The sequence below is a fragment of the Branchiostoma floridae genome, chromosome 1 (genome assembly GCF_000003815.2).
Source record: "Branchiostoma floridae strain S238N-H82 chromosome 1, Bfl_VNyyK, whole genome shotgun sequence".
Taxonomy (NCBI): domain Eukaryota; kingdom Metazoa; phylum Chordata; class Leptocardii; order Amphioxiformes; family Branchiostomatidae; genus Branchiostoma; species Branchiostoma floridae.
In genome coordinates this window covers 14,237,255-14,252,565 of record NC_049979.1, presented here as the reverse complement: position 1 = coordinate 14,252,565, position 15,311 = coordinate 14,237,255, and the positions used below count along the sequence as shown (strand labels likewise).

The following is a 15,311-nucleotide window of genomic DNA, read 5'->3' as shown; positions in this document are numbered from 1 at the left end:
GAAAAAAAAATGCATGGTCTTTGTTCAGACTTCCTGGTTACGTGACAACAGCCTAGTATGCTCCCAACACCCATAAAACATGATATACTACTGTTGATACATGGTTCAAGGCAGTTATGGCCCAACCTACTTTCTAGGTACCTCAGAAGAGTGTAGCATCCACAAGGCTGGCGAAGTCAACAATGTTTTGGTAATAAAGATTTAATCACAGGCGTCGACCTACCAACACAAGCCTTTACCGCTGTGCTTAGTGCCTCATTAGTAGATCATTTTCTTGAAATGACGTTAGTTTGTCATAAACCACTCAAAGGTAGCTACGTGACTGGGTTAGTTTAGGGTGGTATGGCACAAACTTAGATAGGCCCATCATAGGGCTGTTTCACTGTGATTGTTCTTTCAGCTCTCGTTAATACTATTTCCGGCTTCTACATTGTACTGCCTGCAGTTACCTACTTAATTGAATAGAACAGTCTAACCATTTCCTCTGCTATTGTAGCAAGCTCGACTATTGTTAACCCAGACCTATTCAGACTTGGTTCCTTCAGCAGATAACAATGGAACAGAGTAAACTGATAATGTTAGATGTTTGAACACTTGACTACCCAGACAATCATGTCTATTTTACATAACCAGCCTACCTCACACTCTTGAAGAGCCCACTCTCCTCCAACAGAAAGCTTCACTGGCGTTGTCAAGCTTCGATACAGCGACCTGTGCCCGCCTGCACCCACAATGCCATTCTCCTTGCGAAACCGTGACAGTTTCCCGGTGTTCTCGGCCCACGACTTGATCGGTTGGCCGGGCTGACGTCCAGGGGTGTCCTTCGCGGTGGCTGCGGGAGGGTTTGATGTACGGAGCATGATGGTGCGAGATGTGTCACACACTGGGCAGGGCTGGAGGATGTACTGTGTCTTCTGACATGATCACTCCTGTGTGATACATCAAACCAAAGTATAGATAACGTTACAAACAAAAGTTATGACATGTTATAATCATAACACAATAAATTCAATGTATTATCATGCACATTCTAATCTAACGTTATTGCTTCCAACTTGTTGGTCAGATGAATGATGAACAGAATAAACTAGCCCTGGCTATCATAAATCTGAAATCATACTAGCAGCAACAAAGAATAGAACTCCAGAAATATTATCCGGCCACTCATTTGTGTTGTTTGTAGAACCACAGAAGAAAGCGGCATTTCCTTTAACGTTATCGACTGGTTGCTCAACAAACATTTGCCCCAGCGCGTTGACGTTTCTCAAGTACGTGTTTTACATCAAACCTGGTCAAACACTACGCCAAATCTCGGCAAAACAACCCTTAAGCTTCCCACTCAGCTCGGCGCGGTAACGTTACCTGTCCCCGGCAGGTACCGGTTGCGTTAAGCCGCCTAACCGCGGATTTTCCCGCTGACTTACCGACACAAGCCCGCTGGAACTAATCTAAGCGTGGCGGTTTACCGATGCTGTTTCCACTCTTAAAGTCTGTTGTTCCCTAACAAACTAAGATTTTCGTCCCAAAAGACTGTTAGTTGTTGCCGCAGGACGAGTCTTACAAACATCAGCAAACAGCAGCAGTCAGCTCATCAGCGCACACATGAGAAAATCATCACCGCCCTTTCCCCTCTAACGTCGTGTAAACAACAGTAAACCGTACTCACGTGTGGTGTTGGGAATCCCAGCCTCACTGCAGACGGAGTTCCATTTGGTTTAACTTTGGTTTTTAAAATCTGCGGGCTGGAAATCCGCTCCGCTGGTCAAACATGCAGCCTGTGCTGTCATGACCTCTCTTCACTTGCTCAAGCGTACTACAGTGTAAACTCGCGCTGATTGGCCAGCTCCGATCATGTGACCACCAAACTTTCCCGGTCGGTCCCCAGAGACAAGCCTGACAGGTGAGAAATATATTTATAAACGGTTACCTGTCGATGAAAGTCGGTTTCATGCTAAAGAGAAACCGTGTTATTATTAAGATTATCAACATGTTAGATTGATGGCTATGTTCACGTTGGCCAACCTTTTTTTTCTCCGATGATCAAATAAATGTAAAGTATGTTTGATGTCATGGTCACGACTACATCACCCTCACACTCAGGGTTGACATCGCGGCAAAGCCTAACGATATCACCCCTGACAATTCAGCCAGGGTATTTGGGTATTTGGGGCGTGGCTTCTAACCAACTGGCTTTTTGTTGTCGAAAGCTCGGAAAGGCGCCATATAAGGCGACTCATTAATATTCAAGAGCAAGATAACAGTACCGGCGTAACGTTCTTTCAGCGTCCAGACGTCTTTATCAGGTACCAAATTTAACATTTGTCGGTTCTGTGGGTATAGGGTAACCACGGCATCACCGTATACATGTACCGACCTAGCATACGAAAAAAAAAAATTACCATCACGCAAAGATAAACAGATCTTTGTACACGCCGCGCCGTACGCTGTTTGTTCGAAACTTGCAATCCGGTCGCTGATTGGCCCGCGACAAATCAGGCAAGCTCATTAATATTCATAAGCAGGGCGCCCCAAATACCCTGGCTGAATTGTCAGGGGTGATATCGTTAGGCTTTGCCGCGAAGTCAACCCTGAGTGTGAGGGTGGACTACATTGGAATCGTAGAAACTGCTCATTGATTATGCAAATTAGATCGTGTTTGGCATAACGTTATATATATCATCTCATGTAACTATGTCAATCTTCATGTAAAGCAAACCGAATGTATGAAACCAGGAAATTATTCTTGAATGGCCATATGCACATGTCAGTTCAGGATGGCACCCTACTGATAGCACAAGCTCTTACAATGTCAATGCCATTGTAGTGATAGGCGCTATAATCAACACATAATTTGGATTGAAATACATTTTTCACTCTACCTGGATTTTTCATGTGTGTAAGAATATCTTAATAATTTTTGGATAGATTGCGGGGCTATTTGGTATGTGGGTATGTGTGATTAATTTTGGTCCTCCTTGTGGCTGACCTTTATACTGCAGCAGACAGTGGTGTGTGTGTCCAGTGGGACTTGTGGATTGATTGCACCAACACTTCGTACGTGGGTAGATGTTGGGTCTCCTGGTGGCCAAACTTGGTATTGCAGCAGACCTCCCATTTGTTTTATTTCAACTTTTGTCTTGACATGATGTGGTCTTGGCTGACACAAATGCCAGTTTTGGCATGTCACAGTTTTTTTCAAGAGATCAAAGGAAGGAAGTTACACACAGGTAAACTTAAGGACAAATTTGATGGCGGAATTGGTTTTCAAAACTGGTCAATTGCACTCTATTTTGAGAGGTATTCCTCAAACAATGTGCATTGCCCCTCAAATACATTGCCAAGGACCTAGCCTGAAATCCAGCCATATAAACTAACAGTTCAAGAGCATTTGACATCAAAGGACCCATCTGACAACACATAGCACTTCAGGTCACTATCTTCCTATTCTACTCTGCTTTGAGATTATGATACATGTACAAGGGCCATGGATTGTTAGAGAACCCGTGTGTCCTATAGGATCATCTGTGCCAAAAGGAGGTTTCCTTACCAGCCTGGTAGAGGTTACACTTGAATACATTGAGTAATGCAAAGCCCACTTTCCATTATTCATTAACAATACAAAATGTGCAGGATCAAGAATATGCGAACACATCATTCTCTTCCTGACAAATGAGGTAGACTTTTCATGTGGTAATCATTCTACTAATTGACTTTATTGACAAGCATTTTAGAAACAAACAGAATACCTCTAATTAGCTCTAACAGTATGTGCATTTTTCAAAAGATGATGATGATACGAGGCCAAGAAAGATAATTTCAATAGACAGGTAGTTACAGTATTTAAGTGGCCTACAATGAAATTTTTGGACAGATGTTTGTCATATCAAGGGAGCTACAGGTCAAAAGCAGATGATCTGCCATCAAACCTGAACACCCATAGTGCAAGAACACCTTGCTCTCTAACGACAGGGAAAACTGACGATACACAGAGTTATTGAGGTATAAAGACTAGAGGAGAGAAGTAAGTCAGGAAGACAATTTTGACGGCCTAAAACATACACAAGATTATTAGTAACTGTACATGTAATGCCTGTATAAAAGAACTGACTCCTAATATTGTACAAAAATGTTGGCCTACTCCTTGATGTCATACTTAAAATCAGAGAAGGTAAATCTGAAATTGAATCTGTTTCAAACTTCATCTAAAATGAGGATCTAAATAGTAATGAGTAAATACATGTGTTAAATTTTTAAATGATCATATGGCTAAATACATCTAGGAACTTTTAGACTATCATATTTACATGAGCAATGTATCTGATCACACCTTTGTATATTATTTCAAAAACAGACTGCAATTCCAATCTTAACTTAAATTCCTTATTGAATGTGATAAAAGGTGAATCTGTATTCCAATATTTAATTACATTTCCTTATTTGTACTTCTTCTCTACAGTATACATGTAATTACAAAGAAGGTCCCAACATCCTACAACTATTTTTGTTACAAAAAACAAAGCAAATCCATTCTAATAAAATGTCATTCTTGCAGAGCTGACATGCCAAGAGGTGATGTCTACTTCACTTTCTTCTGTGCAGTACCGATGTTGCACTGGTTCACCTGCAAGTCATAGACAGAACAATGTTGATGAACTTTTCATCACAAACCAAATTTCACCACTGAAAGAAAGGTTACCACAATACACAGGGATAGCCAAAACTATCACAACTGCCACTCAAAAATTACCAGACATGGTACTTATGGCTATGCACTGCAATGTCTTTTCCTCATATCAACAAAAAGTCATGTAAGTGTGAAATAGACCATACTTTGCAAAAATGTTTTAGAAATTAGGAAATCAAATAATGCCGAATCCAGTTAACTACTTACCGTAGTCGCAAACCGCAGGGAGTTTATGCTTTCTCCCAAATGTTCTTCTTGAGGTGATACATTGACAAACATCAGCCTAAGAGAACAAAGAAAACCACAGATAAGAGAACAAATGTCACCGTGATGTCAGTGGTCCAGAAAGTATTGTTCATAAGTCAATAGATACCAGTGTGCGGCAAATACGTACCACCTTGTGTACCACCGTTTTTGGTGAACCAATGTCAATGACAGTACGTACAAGAATGAAATAATTCTTCGGACAGTAACTTACGTCTTGGAGTTGCCACCCAGGGAGTTCTGCAGGAGGTGGGTGAGTTTAGAGTTGCGGTAGGGGATGTAGGAATCCTGCAGAGAGATGAGGAATGTTTCAGTTTAAAACAAAGAAACAAGACTAAGATGAAGAGCCTTACAATCAATGTCAATAGTCATATTTTCAGACATGTCTAGTCTTTACCTAACAAGGCCTCAGACTACATCCTCTATTCCCAATGTTGTCATTCTAGTGTTCGCAAAAACTAAAGGCTGATAAAAATAGATAATTTCAAATACAGCTCTGAACCAGTAACACAACCAGTCCTACATTGCCAACCCTTTTCTACTTTTCAGGGACCAGTGCCACTGTCAGCAAGATTCGAGCACAATTTCCAAGAAAAGTATACATTTAGACTACAGAGTAAGCTACAGTTGACATTCTTAGTACAAGAGGTTTAGTGACATCTATTGTTTGCAAGTTAGGGATTCTGCTATCATCCCACCTTGTTACTGAGTGCTGTGATGACTAAAGACAGGTTGGATAGAGACTTGTTGATGTTCTGTGCTTCTTGCAGCTGTTTCCCCTGAGATCCAGACTTCTTCACCTGCTCACTCCCAGCAAGGTCGATCAGGTTCAACACACCTGGAAATGTCGAAAAAGGTACATCAAGTTTTTGAAGCTAACAGGGCAACCAGTTCACAGTAAATACTGGGTTGCAAATTATAAGCATTAAAAAACATTCTGTGCAAAAATAGAAAAAATGATTTGGTAGAATTACATACAAGAATACAAAAGTTACAATATTTTGTACTGTGCATTGTCAATGTGAACAACACAGAAGCTATAATTTTCCAGGCCAGTGCCCAGAGGACTAACTGGTACTCGTACCGGAGCAGGACTCTGAGGTCAGATGATTCTCGCCCTTGATCGTGAGCTGGAAAACACTGTGTGACCGTGATGACCTGTCGTTACACTTGGTCGCTGCAACAGCACGGTGTTTGTTGGCTTTCTTCAGAAGGGGATAGACCTGAGGGTTTGAAGAGACATTGTGAAAAAATTGTTGCATTTTATGTAGATGCAAAGTTAGATATACTTCAAAAAGCCATAATATTCTACATGAAGAATGTGGGCTTTCAAAGGAGAAGAAAATATACTATACGCAATGTGATGTGGCTTCAGTTTCAAGACACTTTCCGTCAGTACAGGTCTATATTCTAAGACTTGAACACCAGTATCATGGTGTAAGCAAAACCTGTCCCCATTACATAAAATACAATCCTTACCTCAGCCTCACTGTTGACATCAACAACCACCTGGTTGGAGACATAGACGTCGTTGGTCTTGTTGTCCTTGCTGCTACGCCCATCCTTGAGTTTGATGTCCATTTTCTTGTCTTGCTTGCTGTCCAGGAGATCACGGAGACTTTCGTTGTAAATCTCCAGAAAGCTTGCTGTTATCTTGTACTGATAACAAAATAGTGTAAGCCTTACAGAAATAATCAAAAACAATAATCTGAAAGGAGGACAACAAATTGATTTGTCCATTTTTACAGTACATTTGTCAATTTATACATTGTGTATCTGTCATGGCAAAAAAATATTTGGTCAAATCTGTGCCCTTACTGACTGATTTTACTTTTAGTTTGTAGACAATTACTCCCAAATGTAAGTTGTCATCTCCATAAAACACATTAAGAAGTTAAGGGAAATACTTGTGAGCTACTCACCTCCCAGCCCTTTGTCTTCAGCTTCTCTGCCGTGCAAAAGATTTGCTCCACAGCCCGTGGGATCATTCCTCGGTGCTCAGGGGTTCCCTCCATGTCACCCTCCATGGTATGGGTTTTCCCACTGCCAGTCTGGCCATAGGCAAAAATGCAGACATTGTACCCATCAAGGGCACTCTGTAGGCAAAAGACAGGTACATCACATTAAAAGCTGAATCATCCTTGTACAATGATCACGAGTTGTTCTTCAAAAAAGTAAGCCATCAAAAGATCTAATCTGCAACTATACCTTGCATTAGGTGCTTTCCATTAGAATTCATAACCAAAATGACAAGCCAATTCCAGCATGCAGTATATAGTGCCCACACTGAAAAGACTTTTTGCCACAAAACTTACGGTGATGAAGTATGAAGTTTCTTCAATCTTTAACTACTTGTAAACCACAACTTCAGTTCAACTAAAAGTGGCCAAATAGACGAACCTGCACCAATTGGGCAATCTCCTCAAATACCTCAGCCTGGGAGCTACTTGGTGCAAAGACGCGGTCAAAGTTGAACTCGACCTTCTGGCTTGTCGTGCGCTTTAGTCCGCTCATGGTCTGGAAGTAAAGGGGAAAAAAAACATTCACCCTTACTTTGAAGCAGACTCAACAGTATTTTCAATTTCCCAAAATGTCTGCTTTGCAATGAGATTACACCTTTAAATTCTTATCTTGGAAAATCTAAGCCTGACTTGCTTCCAAAAAGGGGACTGATAAAAAGACATCCAACTTGAGTGCAAAGTGAGACAAGGAAAAGATGAGATGGACACAGAAAAGGAAGTATCTTGTCAAAGACTAGAAATTGCTTGAGCATGTGCCCTGAGATAGGAAATGCGCAAAGGTTGTACAAAGAAGAACCTAGAAGAACCTTGCCTACTTTCTTTTCTCTATAGCAATCAAGGTCATTAAGGTTATTCAGGAATATGTCATAGCATCATGCCCATGAAAGTTGAGTAAATCTTTTCAGTCTGACATACATACCTACCAGTTCCACAGTAAAAGCCTATGTCTGCAACAGAACAGCAGGCTTACCTCATTAGGATCCCCATCCATTGCCTTGTCCAGCTCCAAAACGTTGCCATCGTACCAGGCAAAGTGTGGGATGTCGTCAATCCCGTCACTGTTGGCCCCCTCAGTTGGTAGCATTGGCCTCAGCCTGGCAAACACTCTGATGTTACCCTGTGGACGAAGGTTACATGCAATTTTATAACTTCTCTGGTACATATATTATATGTATGACTATCATATGGTACATGGATACTGCTATGCACTTTAAAATTAGAATAGGCATAAATGGTCACATGCAGGGCTGAAATGTGCCATTTTGTGGTTGTAATCATTTTCATTTTGTACATTTAGGGAAGAAATGCTACTCTCCAAGCAGAGGTTAGGCTCCGGCTGTTTTTTGTGTTTTATTGGGCTTTCTATTTTGTACTGTTTCCTCATTATTTTGCCACCTACTTCAAAAAAGCCAAATGTGAGTGGGTAAACAAAACTGTCAACTGTAAAAATTCCATACCTTTAACTCTTGAATCGTATTGTGCAGAACCCTCCTGTCTGTTTCTGCCTGCTGAAGTTGGACATCTTGGTCGGCAATCTTCTGGAGGGCCTCTGCTAGTTCATTTTTCAAGCCTTCTACCGTCGTCTTTTCCGCTTGCAATGCAACATTGGTTGTCTCGAGCTGGGACTAGGGAGGAAATAAGATCTGGTTAAAACTTTGAAGGACTTAGTCAGTCCAAGTGTTTGTGAAGGTTTGTCTGGATTGTACAAATCTACAACAAAAGTAACACTTGTCTGAATACTGCACCCTAAAGGTAACCAACAACAGAATCACTATCACATGGAAGGTGTACAATATCCCATACATTTGGTAGGGACTTGAGCACTCCACAGTATCTAACCGTTACCCTGAAGTCAGACCAGCTCTTCACATTTAAGATTACCTTAGACAACTGCAGCTCAGCCTTGATTCCCTCCTGAGCTGCTGCCTGCTGGGCAATGGTCCCCTTCAGACCTTGGCACTCGCTCCGTGATGTCTTCAGGTCAGACTCAAGGTCGTCCCGCTCCCGCTCTAAGGACTTCTTTTGGCGGCTCAATCTTTCCACATCCTCCTCCAGATTTCTGTAAGCGGGACAGGTCATTATTTATCTGTGTTTTTCTTCCATTAGTGAAGATGGAGAACCAAGCAAAGGGCAAACTCAAGAAAACTCACTGGTTCTTTTTCTGGAGGTCCCTCACTGTCGTGTCACCCTCCCGCACACGCTGCTGTAGCGTGCTGTTCTCGTGCTGTAGGGTTTGGAGGTCCTGCTGGATGTGGTCAGAACGCTGGGTTATCTCCTCCTTTTGTTGGGTTATGGCCTCCTTCTCAGACTGCATACACTGCATGACCTTCTCCATGTCTTCAATGCGACCCTTCAGATCCCAGGCAGGGCGCTTCTTGGCTGCAGTAAGGGACAGAGATAGTTAGACTTTTGATAGAGAAATAAAAGAAGATGACTCACAGAATTCTTAATTGATGACTACGAGTACCAGAATATGAGACTTAGAGTAAAGCAGATTTTCCTCAAAGGAATGCCGATGTGCCATAATTTTGGTCAAGAAGACTGGGGTAGGCCCCCAAGAAATATTGTGGGTTCTCGTGATGTACAGACGTTCCCTCATACTTCCCTCAAGTCAACACTGCATCTATTCTTTGGAGCTAAGTCCAGTAATTTTTTCAACTCAAAATTAAATATGATATGGATTTAGTGCAGTGGTTACGATGAAAAATGTATCAACAACATACCGGCAGCACCTTTGGGGATGGTAGACCCTGAGTTGGAACGTGTCATGCCACCAGCCTTCGGTGCAGCTGTTGTTGTGGGAAAAAAATACAAATACAAATGTTCAATCAAAGAGGAATAATATCATACTATTCATAGTAAACTTTGTACACTGCAAAAGATTCTTTACATTGGAGCAATCTGGTAATACTGTACTATGTCTCAAACTACATTTATAAAACTTTAATACTTTTAAAAAATTATGAAAAAACAGGCAAGCAGTACATTATACACATGTATGCAAACAGCATTCTATATATAACCAATGAGTATGACAGTACTGTGCTACCAAAGGTTAAGATAAACTAGACGTGCAATAATGGCATAAAAACACACCACAAATGTGTGTCTAATAACAGCAGGAAGCATACGTTTAGTGCCAGCGCCACGTGCGGTAACATTTCTGGCACCTGTCTTGGCAGCTGCAGCGCCTCTGGTAGCACCAGCGCGAGATGCAGCTGAAGGTCGGCCAACCGGGGGCTTCGCTGCCACAGCAGCTCTTGTCCCTGGGCGAGTACCAGCTGCTGTTGTTTTCCTGATGTTCGGCATCTTGGGCGGTGGAGCACCCCTCACTGTATCTGCCTTCCTCTTCTTCTTCAGGAATGATAGTGAAAAGCCACATAAGCTCAGGCATGCAGTGCACAGTACATTTTGAGAAATAGTACACCTAACATAAGAATTTGGGGTGTACAACCTAGAATCAAGTAGATTACAGGCCTTATTACCTCTCTTCAGAGCTTGCTTGTTCAAACTAGCTAACTTCAAAATCTTAGAATTTGATGAAGTACTATATAATCACATTTAAAAGTATGATTGTACTATTACATTTACAAATATATTCTATGACAATGGATTAGTCAAATAATGCATGGGCGGTGGGTACCATCACACATCAGTATGAATACACCCTGAATAGTACATTCTTATCTCAAACCAGAAAAAGTTATTGACCTTCAAAATATACAACAAAGAAATAACATCAGAAATTTTGTAGGGTTTCAACAGGATAACTATCACTCACTATGCCAACGACATTTTGAACATCTGGGGTAAAATCCTGTTTTCGCTTTGTGGCCCCATATCTGCTGTTGGGCATGGGGAGCTGTGTGGACGGCATGGGCAGTCTGGTCTGAGGCTGTGGAAGCCGACTCTTCCCTGCAGGTGTCTGCGGCTGAGGCTTGACGGCAGCTACAGCTTTGGGGAGCTGTCCCTCACCTGCATTCAGGGTGATCAGCGGAGACCGCTGAAACATCAAAGATAGGTCATATTTCATCACAGAAAGTGTATGATAGTCTGGTAAATCCATGATTCTGTTATATAACATACAACAAGAAACAAGCATTTCCACAAACGAAACCACTGAAGCAATGGGTGAACTGAACCAAGAGTAGGTGGTTGGTCAGATAGAAAATGTGAATTTTCTTGGTCATGGGGTGCCTAAGCATTTGCACGAACCCTATGAAATTCGTACGAATATTATGTGATACACACGAATCACTATGCGAAAATGCACAAATATTATGAAATTCGCATGAATCACTATGCAAAAACGCAGGAATATTATGAAATTCGCACGAATCACTATGTGATTCACACGAACCTTATGAGATTTGCACGATCCTTATGCGAAATTGCTCAACCACTGCCAGGGTCACGTGACAGACGGAGCGGGATTTTCAAGATGGCGGCTTCGATCGGCAGCGACGGAAAATACGATGTAACACGCCGAAATGAAGCAAAACAGTAGCTCACAGGCTATCAAAGACATCTTTGCGACGGTAAATGTCCATTCCATGCCTTGAAATATAAATATCACGGGTAGAAACGCTCAAAATCATGCCTCCTCCCGGCCGCCGTTTTTGCATAAGGATCGTGCAAATCTCATAAGGTTCGTGTGTATCACATAGTGATTCATGCGTTTTTGCAGTGATTTGTGCGAAATTCATAAAATTCGTGCGTTTTCGCATAGTGATTCGTGTGTATCACATAATATTCATACAAATTTCATAGGGTTCGTGCATATGCTTAGGCACCCCTGTTGGTCCTGGTTGAGCCAGTGCACACTCACCACCCCACAAGAGCTCTGCTGTATACTAGATGTACCTAAACAAAGTTAAAGGGGCATTCCACTCCACACGGGAGTGTTATTTTCCGATAGATATTCATTTCAGGAAGTGATAACTGCATACGACTTCACATTATACGATAAAGTACCCAGTTGCTCCACATGCCTCAAAAGCATTCAGTCTTCTACTAAACTACCCTCTAATTGAATTAATCCTATGGCTGAATACAATGCAGAACTTTTAGGTAAGGTTACCAAGCTAGTTTCAGGTTCGCTAAGAAATTTCGTCTTGTTCTTGTATTCTTTGCTATCTTGTGAGCAATTTGCCTTCTCGGTGTGCTCAGCGTACCTCATTTATTCCGAAAATATGTACGATAAACAAAGTGTCTATTCGTATAGGGAATGCATGGGTAGGGTCTGCATGGGTTTAGTGAGTGTCATTATTGTTTTATAAAGCACACATCACGTAATGCATCCCAAGGTGAATTCCACAAAATTTGGCTGATTATGTATTCATTGACACATTATTTATTGGAAAACAAGACTCCCTTCTGGAGTGGAATGCCCCTTTAAGGCACAGGTAGAAGTACACTGCACCTTAACATCTGTACGGGGAATTACATCAGTTGCAATGTAGCAAGATTATCAGTATCACAATGATCATTGGTTCAGGATTTAAATATGAGCCCTGTGTATGTGTCCACAAGTTCTTTAGTTTGGTTATGCACATGTAGAGGTTACAGGTACATACGGGTAACGATTTATTTGTTTATTACACTTCCCATATAAAAATGGTGGGGAGACAAAACAGGTGATACCACCTCTGCAAGTTGTCTCCCCGAATTTAGGTACACAGCTTTACCCCCCCCCCTTCAAACACGCACAGGAGTACATAAATTATGGCTGTTGACCAAGGGACTACTCTGTCTTAATTCTTATAAAGCTAAGTCAATAGTTTGACTCTGAGCTTGGCTATACTTACCGGTGCTTCAGACATCCTGATCCTGTACTGATACTGAGTGGAACAAATTACGCTCTTGTGGAGGGATGATTCTAAATGGACAGGACAAAAAACAGACATGTCATTACATAATTTGCTGTAGTATAAGTACTATAACTGTCACTGTGAGTGAGAGTACACGTATAACAAATCTATATTTTTCTCAAAACACCAACAAAGATGGTTTCAGTTAGCCTGGTTACCAAACCCCAGCCCGATCTCAAGTATCTATCATATGATGTATACACGAAAGATATTTGAGGTTGGGGTATGGTATCCAGGCTAGGTTTCAGTACGCTCGATAAAAAAGTGTTACTTTCTCAAACACATGAAAGTTTCTGGTAAGAAAGATAACAAAATATATTGGTTTATAAGTTTACTGATTAAATAATAAAATCACATATATCCGGTGCATCTATTGAGTCGTAGAGCATGTGAGTTTTTAGTTATACATCTGTTATCTTAAGTACAGACGATGTTGGCCATCACCACCTGAAGAAGTCCAGCTCTGGTGGCTCTACGCCATCTTGTATTTATCTTGCGCATTTGCCACAGCAAAATGCATTCATACTACTAGATTTTTAGTACATGAACGGTCGAAAATGTTGGACGAACAAACATCCGTTAAAAATGATGTAACTGTGCGACGTCAAGACAGACACTATAACGCGCTATCTGCATCAGTCGGTGCAGAAACACCGATTTTTTTCAAGCGTCGGTTTCATCCGCCATCTTCCCTTGTCTTGCCAAGCCCAAGCCCGACATAGTCATATTCATACATAAACAGCAACATCTTAGCAAGCCCACAAACAGGAATAAAAGCAATATTTCAATTGTAAGTAAAGGATTGAAATAAACCTTATATTTGACGTACTCTGCAAGTCTTTCCAATAACGCAGAACTCAACAGCTACAGGAAATACAAAGCGGAAAGCCGAGGAAAGTCAGCTTGCAATGTCGGCTTGGTTTTGAATGCTGCTGCCTGTAGCTGATTGGTTAGAAATTACCGCAGCTGATTGGTCAAAATTTCTACAATGTGATTGGTTACATTTGTTTCCTCTTGGTCCCAGAACATCTCCTGTCCCGTCTCGTGCCCAGACTTGTTAGTGGTACTGTAGCAGTAGACTGACTAAAATCGCGCCCCTAGCGGTCGGTCTTACAATTGCCGCCGTCCTCTCGGGGAGGGGGCCAGCGAGAGATTGTGAAAAGACAGGCTACTGGTACTACTAGAAGTGTCGGACCTGAACATGATCAAAAATAGCTCAAACTTCGCATCATAGCATACGCATTAGCCTGATTTAATCGCGCTTCTTTGGCCCGTCCTACATTGCCGCGCAGGGAGGAGCCTACCATGCCATGTTGGTCTCTCCCGGCCCGGACCGTCTTTACTTATATTTACAGGTTTGCGACAGCACAACCTGTTTTGTTTTCGTTAGCGGAGTAGGGCGCCGCCATGTTGTATTATAGGGCGCCGCCATGTTGGATGATGTCAAGGGAGTGAGGCATGCTGGGAGTGAGGCATGCTGGGAGTGAGGCATGCCGGGAAAGTTGGTGCCATGTTGTGTGAGGCATGTTGGGAAATGTGTCGTCATGTTTGGTGTGGGGCATGCTGGGATTGAGGCATCTTGGGGAAGCTGTGGTTATGTTTTGAGCTTGTTGTTGCGGGCTTGTCGGAAGATATAGGCACCACAGTTTCACGGTTTGTTTGTAACAAGGACAACAAAACAACAACAATGAGATGGTTGTTTATTATGCGATTTTGATGTGTTAACGGTGCTGTGGTATATTGTGAACTTGTTGTGACGGACTTGTCGGAAAGACATGTAGGGACGACAGCCGCACAACAGATGATTAGTCTGTATTAAACAAGGACAACAAAACAACAACAACAATGGCCATGGGATGGTGGCTTTATATGCGATTTTGATGTGTTAACGATGCTGTGGAATATGTGAACTTGCTGTGACGGACTTGTCGGAAAGACATGTAGGGACGACAGCCGCACAACAGATGATTAGTCGGTTTTAAGGAAGGACAACAAAAGAACAACAACAATGGCCATGGGATGGTGGTTTTATATGCGATTTTGATGTGTTAACGATGCTGTGGAATATGTGAACTTGCTGTGACGGACTTGTCGGAAAGACATGTAGGGACGACAGCCGCACAACAGATGATTAGTCTGTTTTAAACAAGGACAACAAAACAACAACAATGGGATGGTGGTAACGATGCTGTGGAACGTCGTGAAACTCGTTGTGACGGACTTAACGATGCTGTGGAATATGTGAACTTGCTGTGACGGACTTGTCGGAAAGACATGTAGGGACGACAGCCGCACAACAGATGATTAGTCGGTTTTAAGGAAGGACAACAAAAGAACAACAACAATGGCCATGGGATGGTGGCTTTATATGCGATTTTGATGTGTTAACGATGCTGTGGAATATGTGAACTTGTTGTGACGGACTTGTCGGAAAGACATGTAGGGACGACAGCCGCACAACAGATGATTAGT

General features: G+C 42.0%; 3 protein-coding genes across 8 annotated transcripts in view; 1 reads left to right on the top strand and 2 right to left on the bottom strand.

The window, feature by feature from the left end:
- Window positions 1–1,839, bottom strand: part of LOC118415394 (mucin-12-like) — a 36,980-nt gene extending 35,141 nt beyond the window's left edge. For 2 of the 3 annotated variants that reach the window (XM_035819982.1, XM_035819998.1), the window contains exons 1-2: window positions 1,667–1,838; window positions 639–929 (exon numbers count right to left, since the gene is read on the bottom strand). In XM_035819982.1, coding sequence (XP_035675875.1) covers window positions 639–860 — 222 coding nt within the window. In that variant the 5' untranslated portion in view covers window positions 861–929; window positions 1,667–1,838. Of the gene's footprint in view, window positions 1–638; window positions 930–1,666 lie in introns of all 3 variants that reach the window. The other variant, XM_035819991.1, reaches the window with a different exon arrangement.
- A 1,854-nt stretch (window positions 1,840–3,693) lies between these two features.
- Window positions 3,694–13,815, bottom strand: LOC118415462 (carboxy-terminal kinesin 2-like). 3 transcript variants are annotated; one of them, XM_035820121.1, is made up of 17 exons: window positions 13,669–13,815; window positions 12,777–12,847; window positions 10,751–10,972; window positions 10,101–10,323; window positions 9,693–9,758; window positions 9,120–9,348; window positions 8,851–9,028; window positions 8,427–8,594; window positions 7,940–8,086; window positions 7,349–7,465; window positions 6,871–7,044; window positions 6,428–6,607; window positions 6,033–6,171; window positions 5,647–5,786; window positions 5,163–5,236; window positions 4,892–4,967; window positions 3,694–4,621 (listed from the first exon to the last, which is right to left on the bottom strand). In XM_035820121.1, the coding sequence occupies exons 2-17, from the start codon at window positions 12,789–12,791 to the stop codon at window positions 4,577–4,579; spliced, it is 2,193 nt and encodes a 730-aa protein (XP_035676014.1). In that variant the 5' UTR covers window positions 12,792–12,847; window positions 13,669–13,815; the 3' UTR covers window positions 3,694–4,576. The 3 variants fall into 3 exon arrangements, with proteins under 3 accessions (XP_035676014.1, XP_035676004.1, XP_035676022.1); XM_035820111.1 differs by having other exon boundaries at window positions 13,653–13,784; XM_035820129.1 differs by having other exon boundaries at window positions 10,101–10,320; window positions 13,653–13,784.
- Window positions 13,816–13,950: 135 nt separating this feature from the next.
- Window positions 13,951–15,311, top strand: part of LOC118415735 (3 beta-hydroxysteroid dehydrogenase/Delta 5-->4-isomerase type 1-like) — a 14,178-nt gene continuing 12,817 nt past the window's right edge. For both annotated transcript variants that reach the window (XM_035820539.1, XM_035820522.1), the window contains exon 1: window positions 13,951–14,194. The gene's annotated coding sequence lies outside the window, so the exon portion shown is untranslated. The remainder of the gene's footprint in view (window positions 14,195–15,311) is intronic.

Bases quoted from the DNA above. Each gene is read 5' to 3' on its own strand.
- LOC118415462 (XM_035820121.1), bottom strand. The intron at 6,172-6,427 runs GTAAGGATTGTA...TCAAACCCTCAG, and splicing joins ATGTCAACAGTGAGGCTGAG to GTCTATCCCCTTCTGAAGAA. The intron at 4,622-4,891 runs GTAAGTAGTTAA...TATGACTTGCAG, and splicing joins CCCTGCGGTTTGCGACTACG to GTGAACCAGTGCAACATCGG.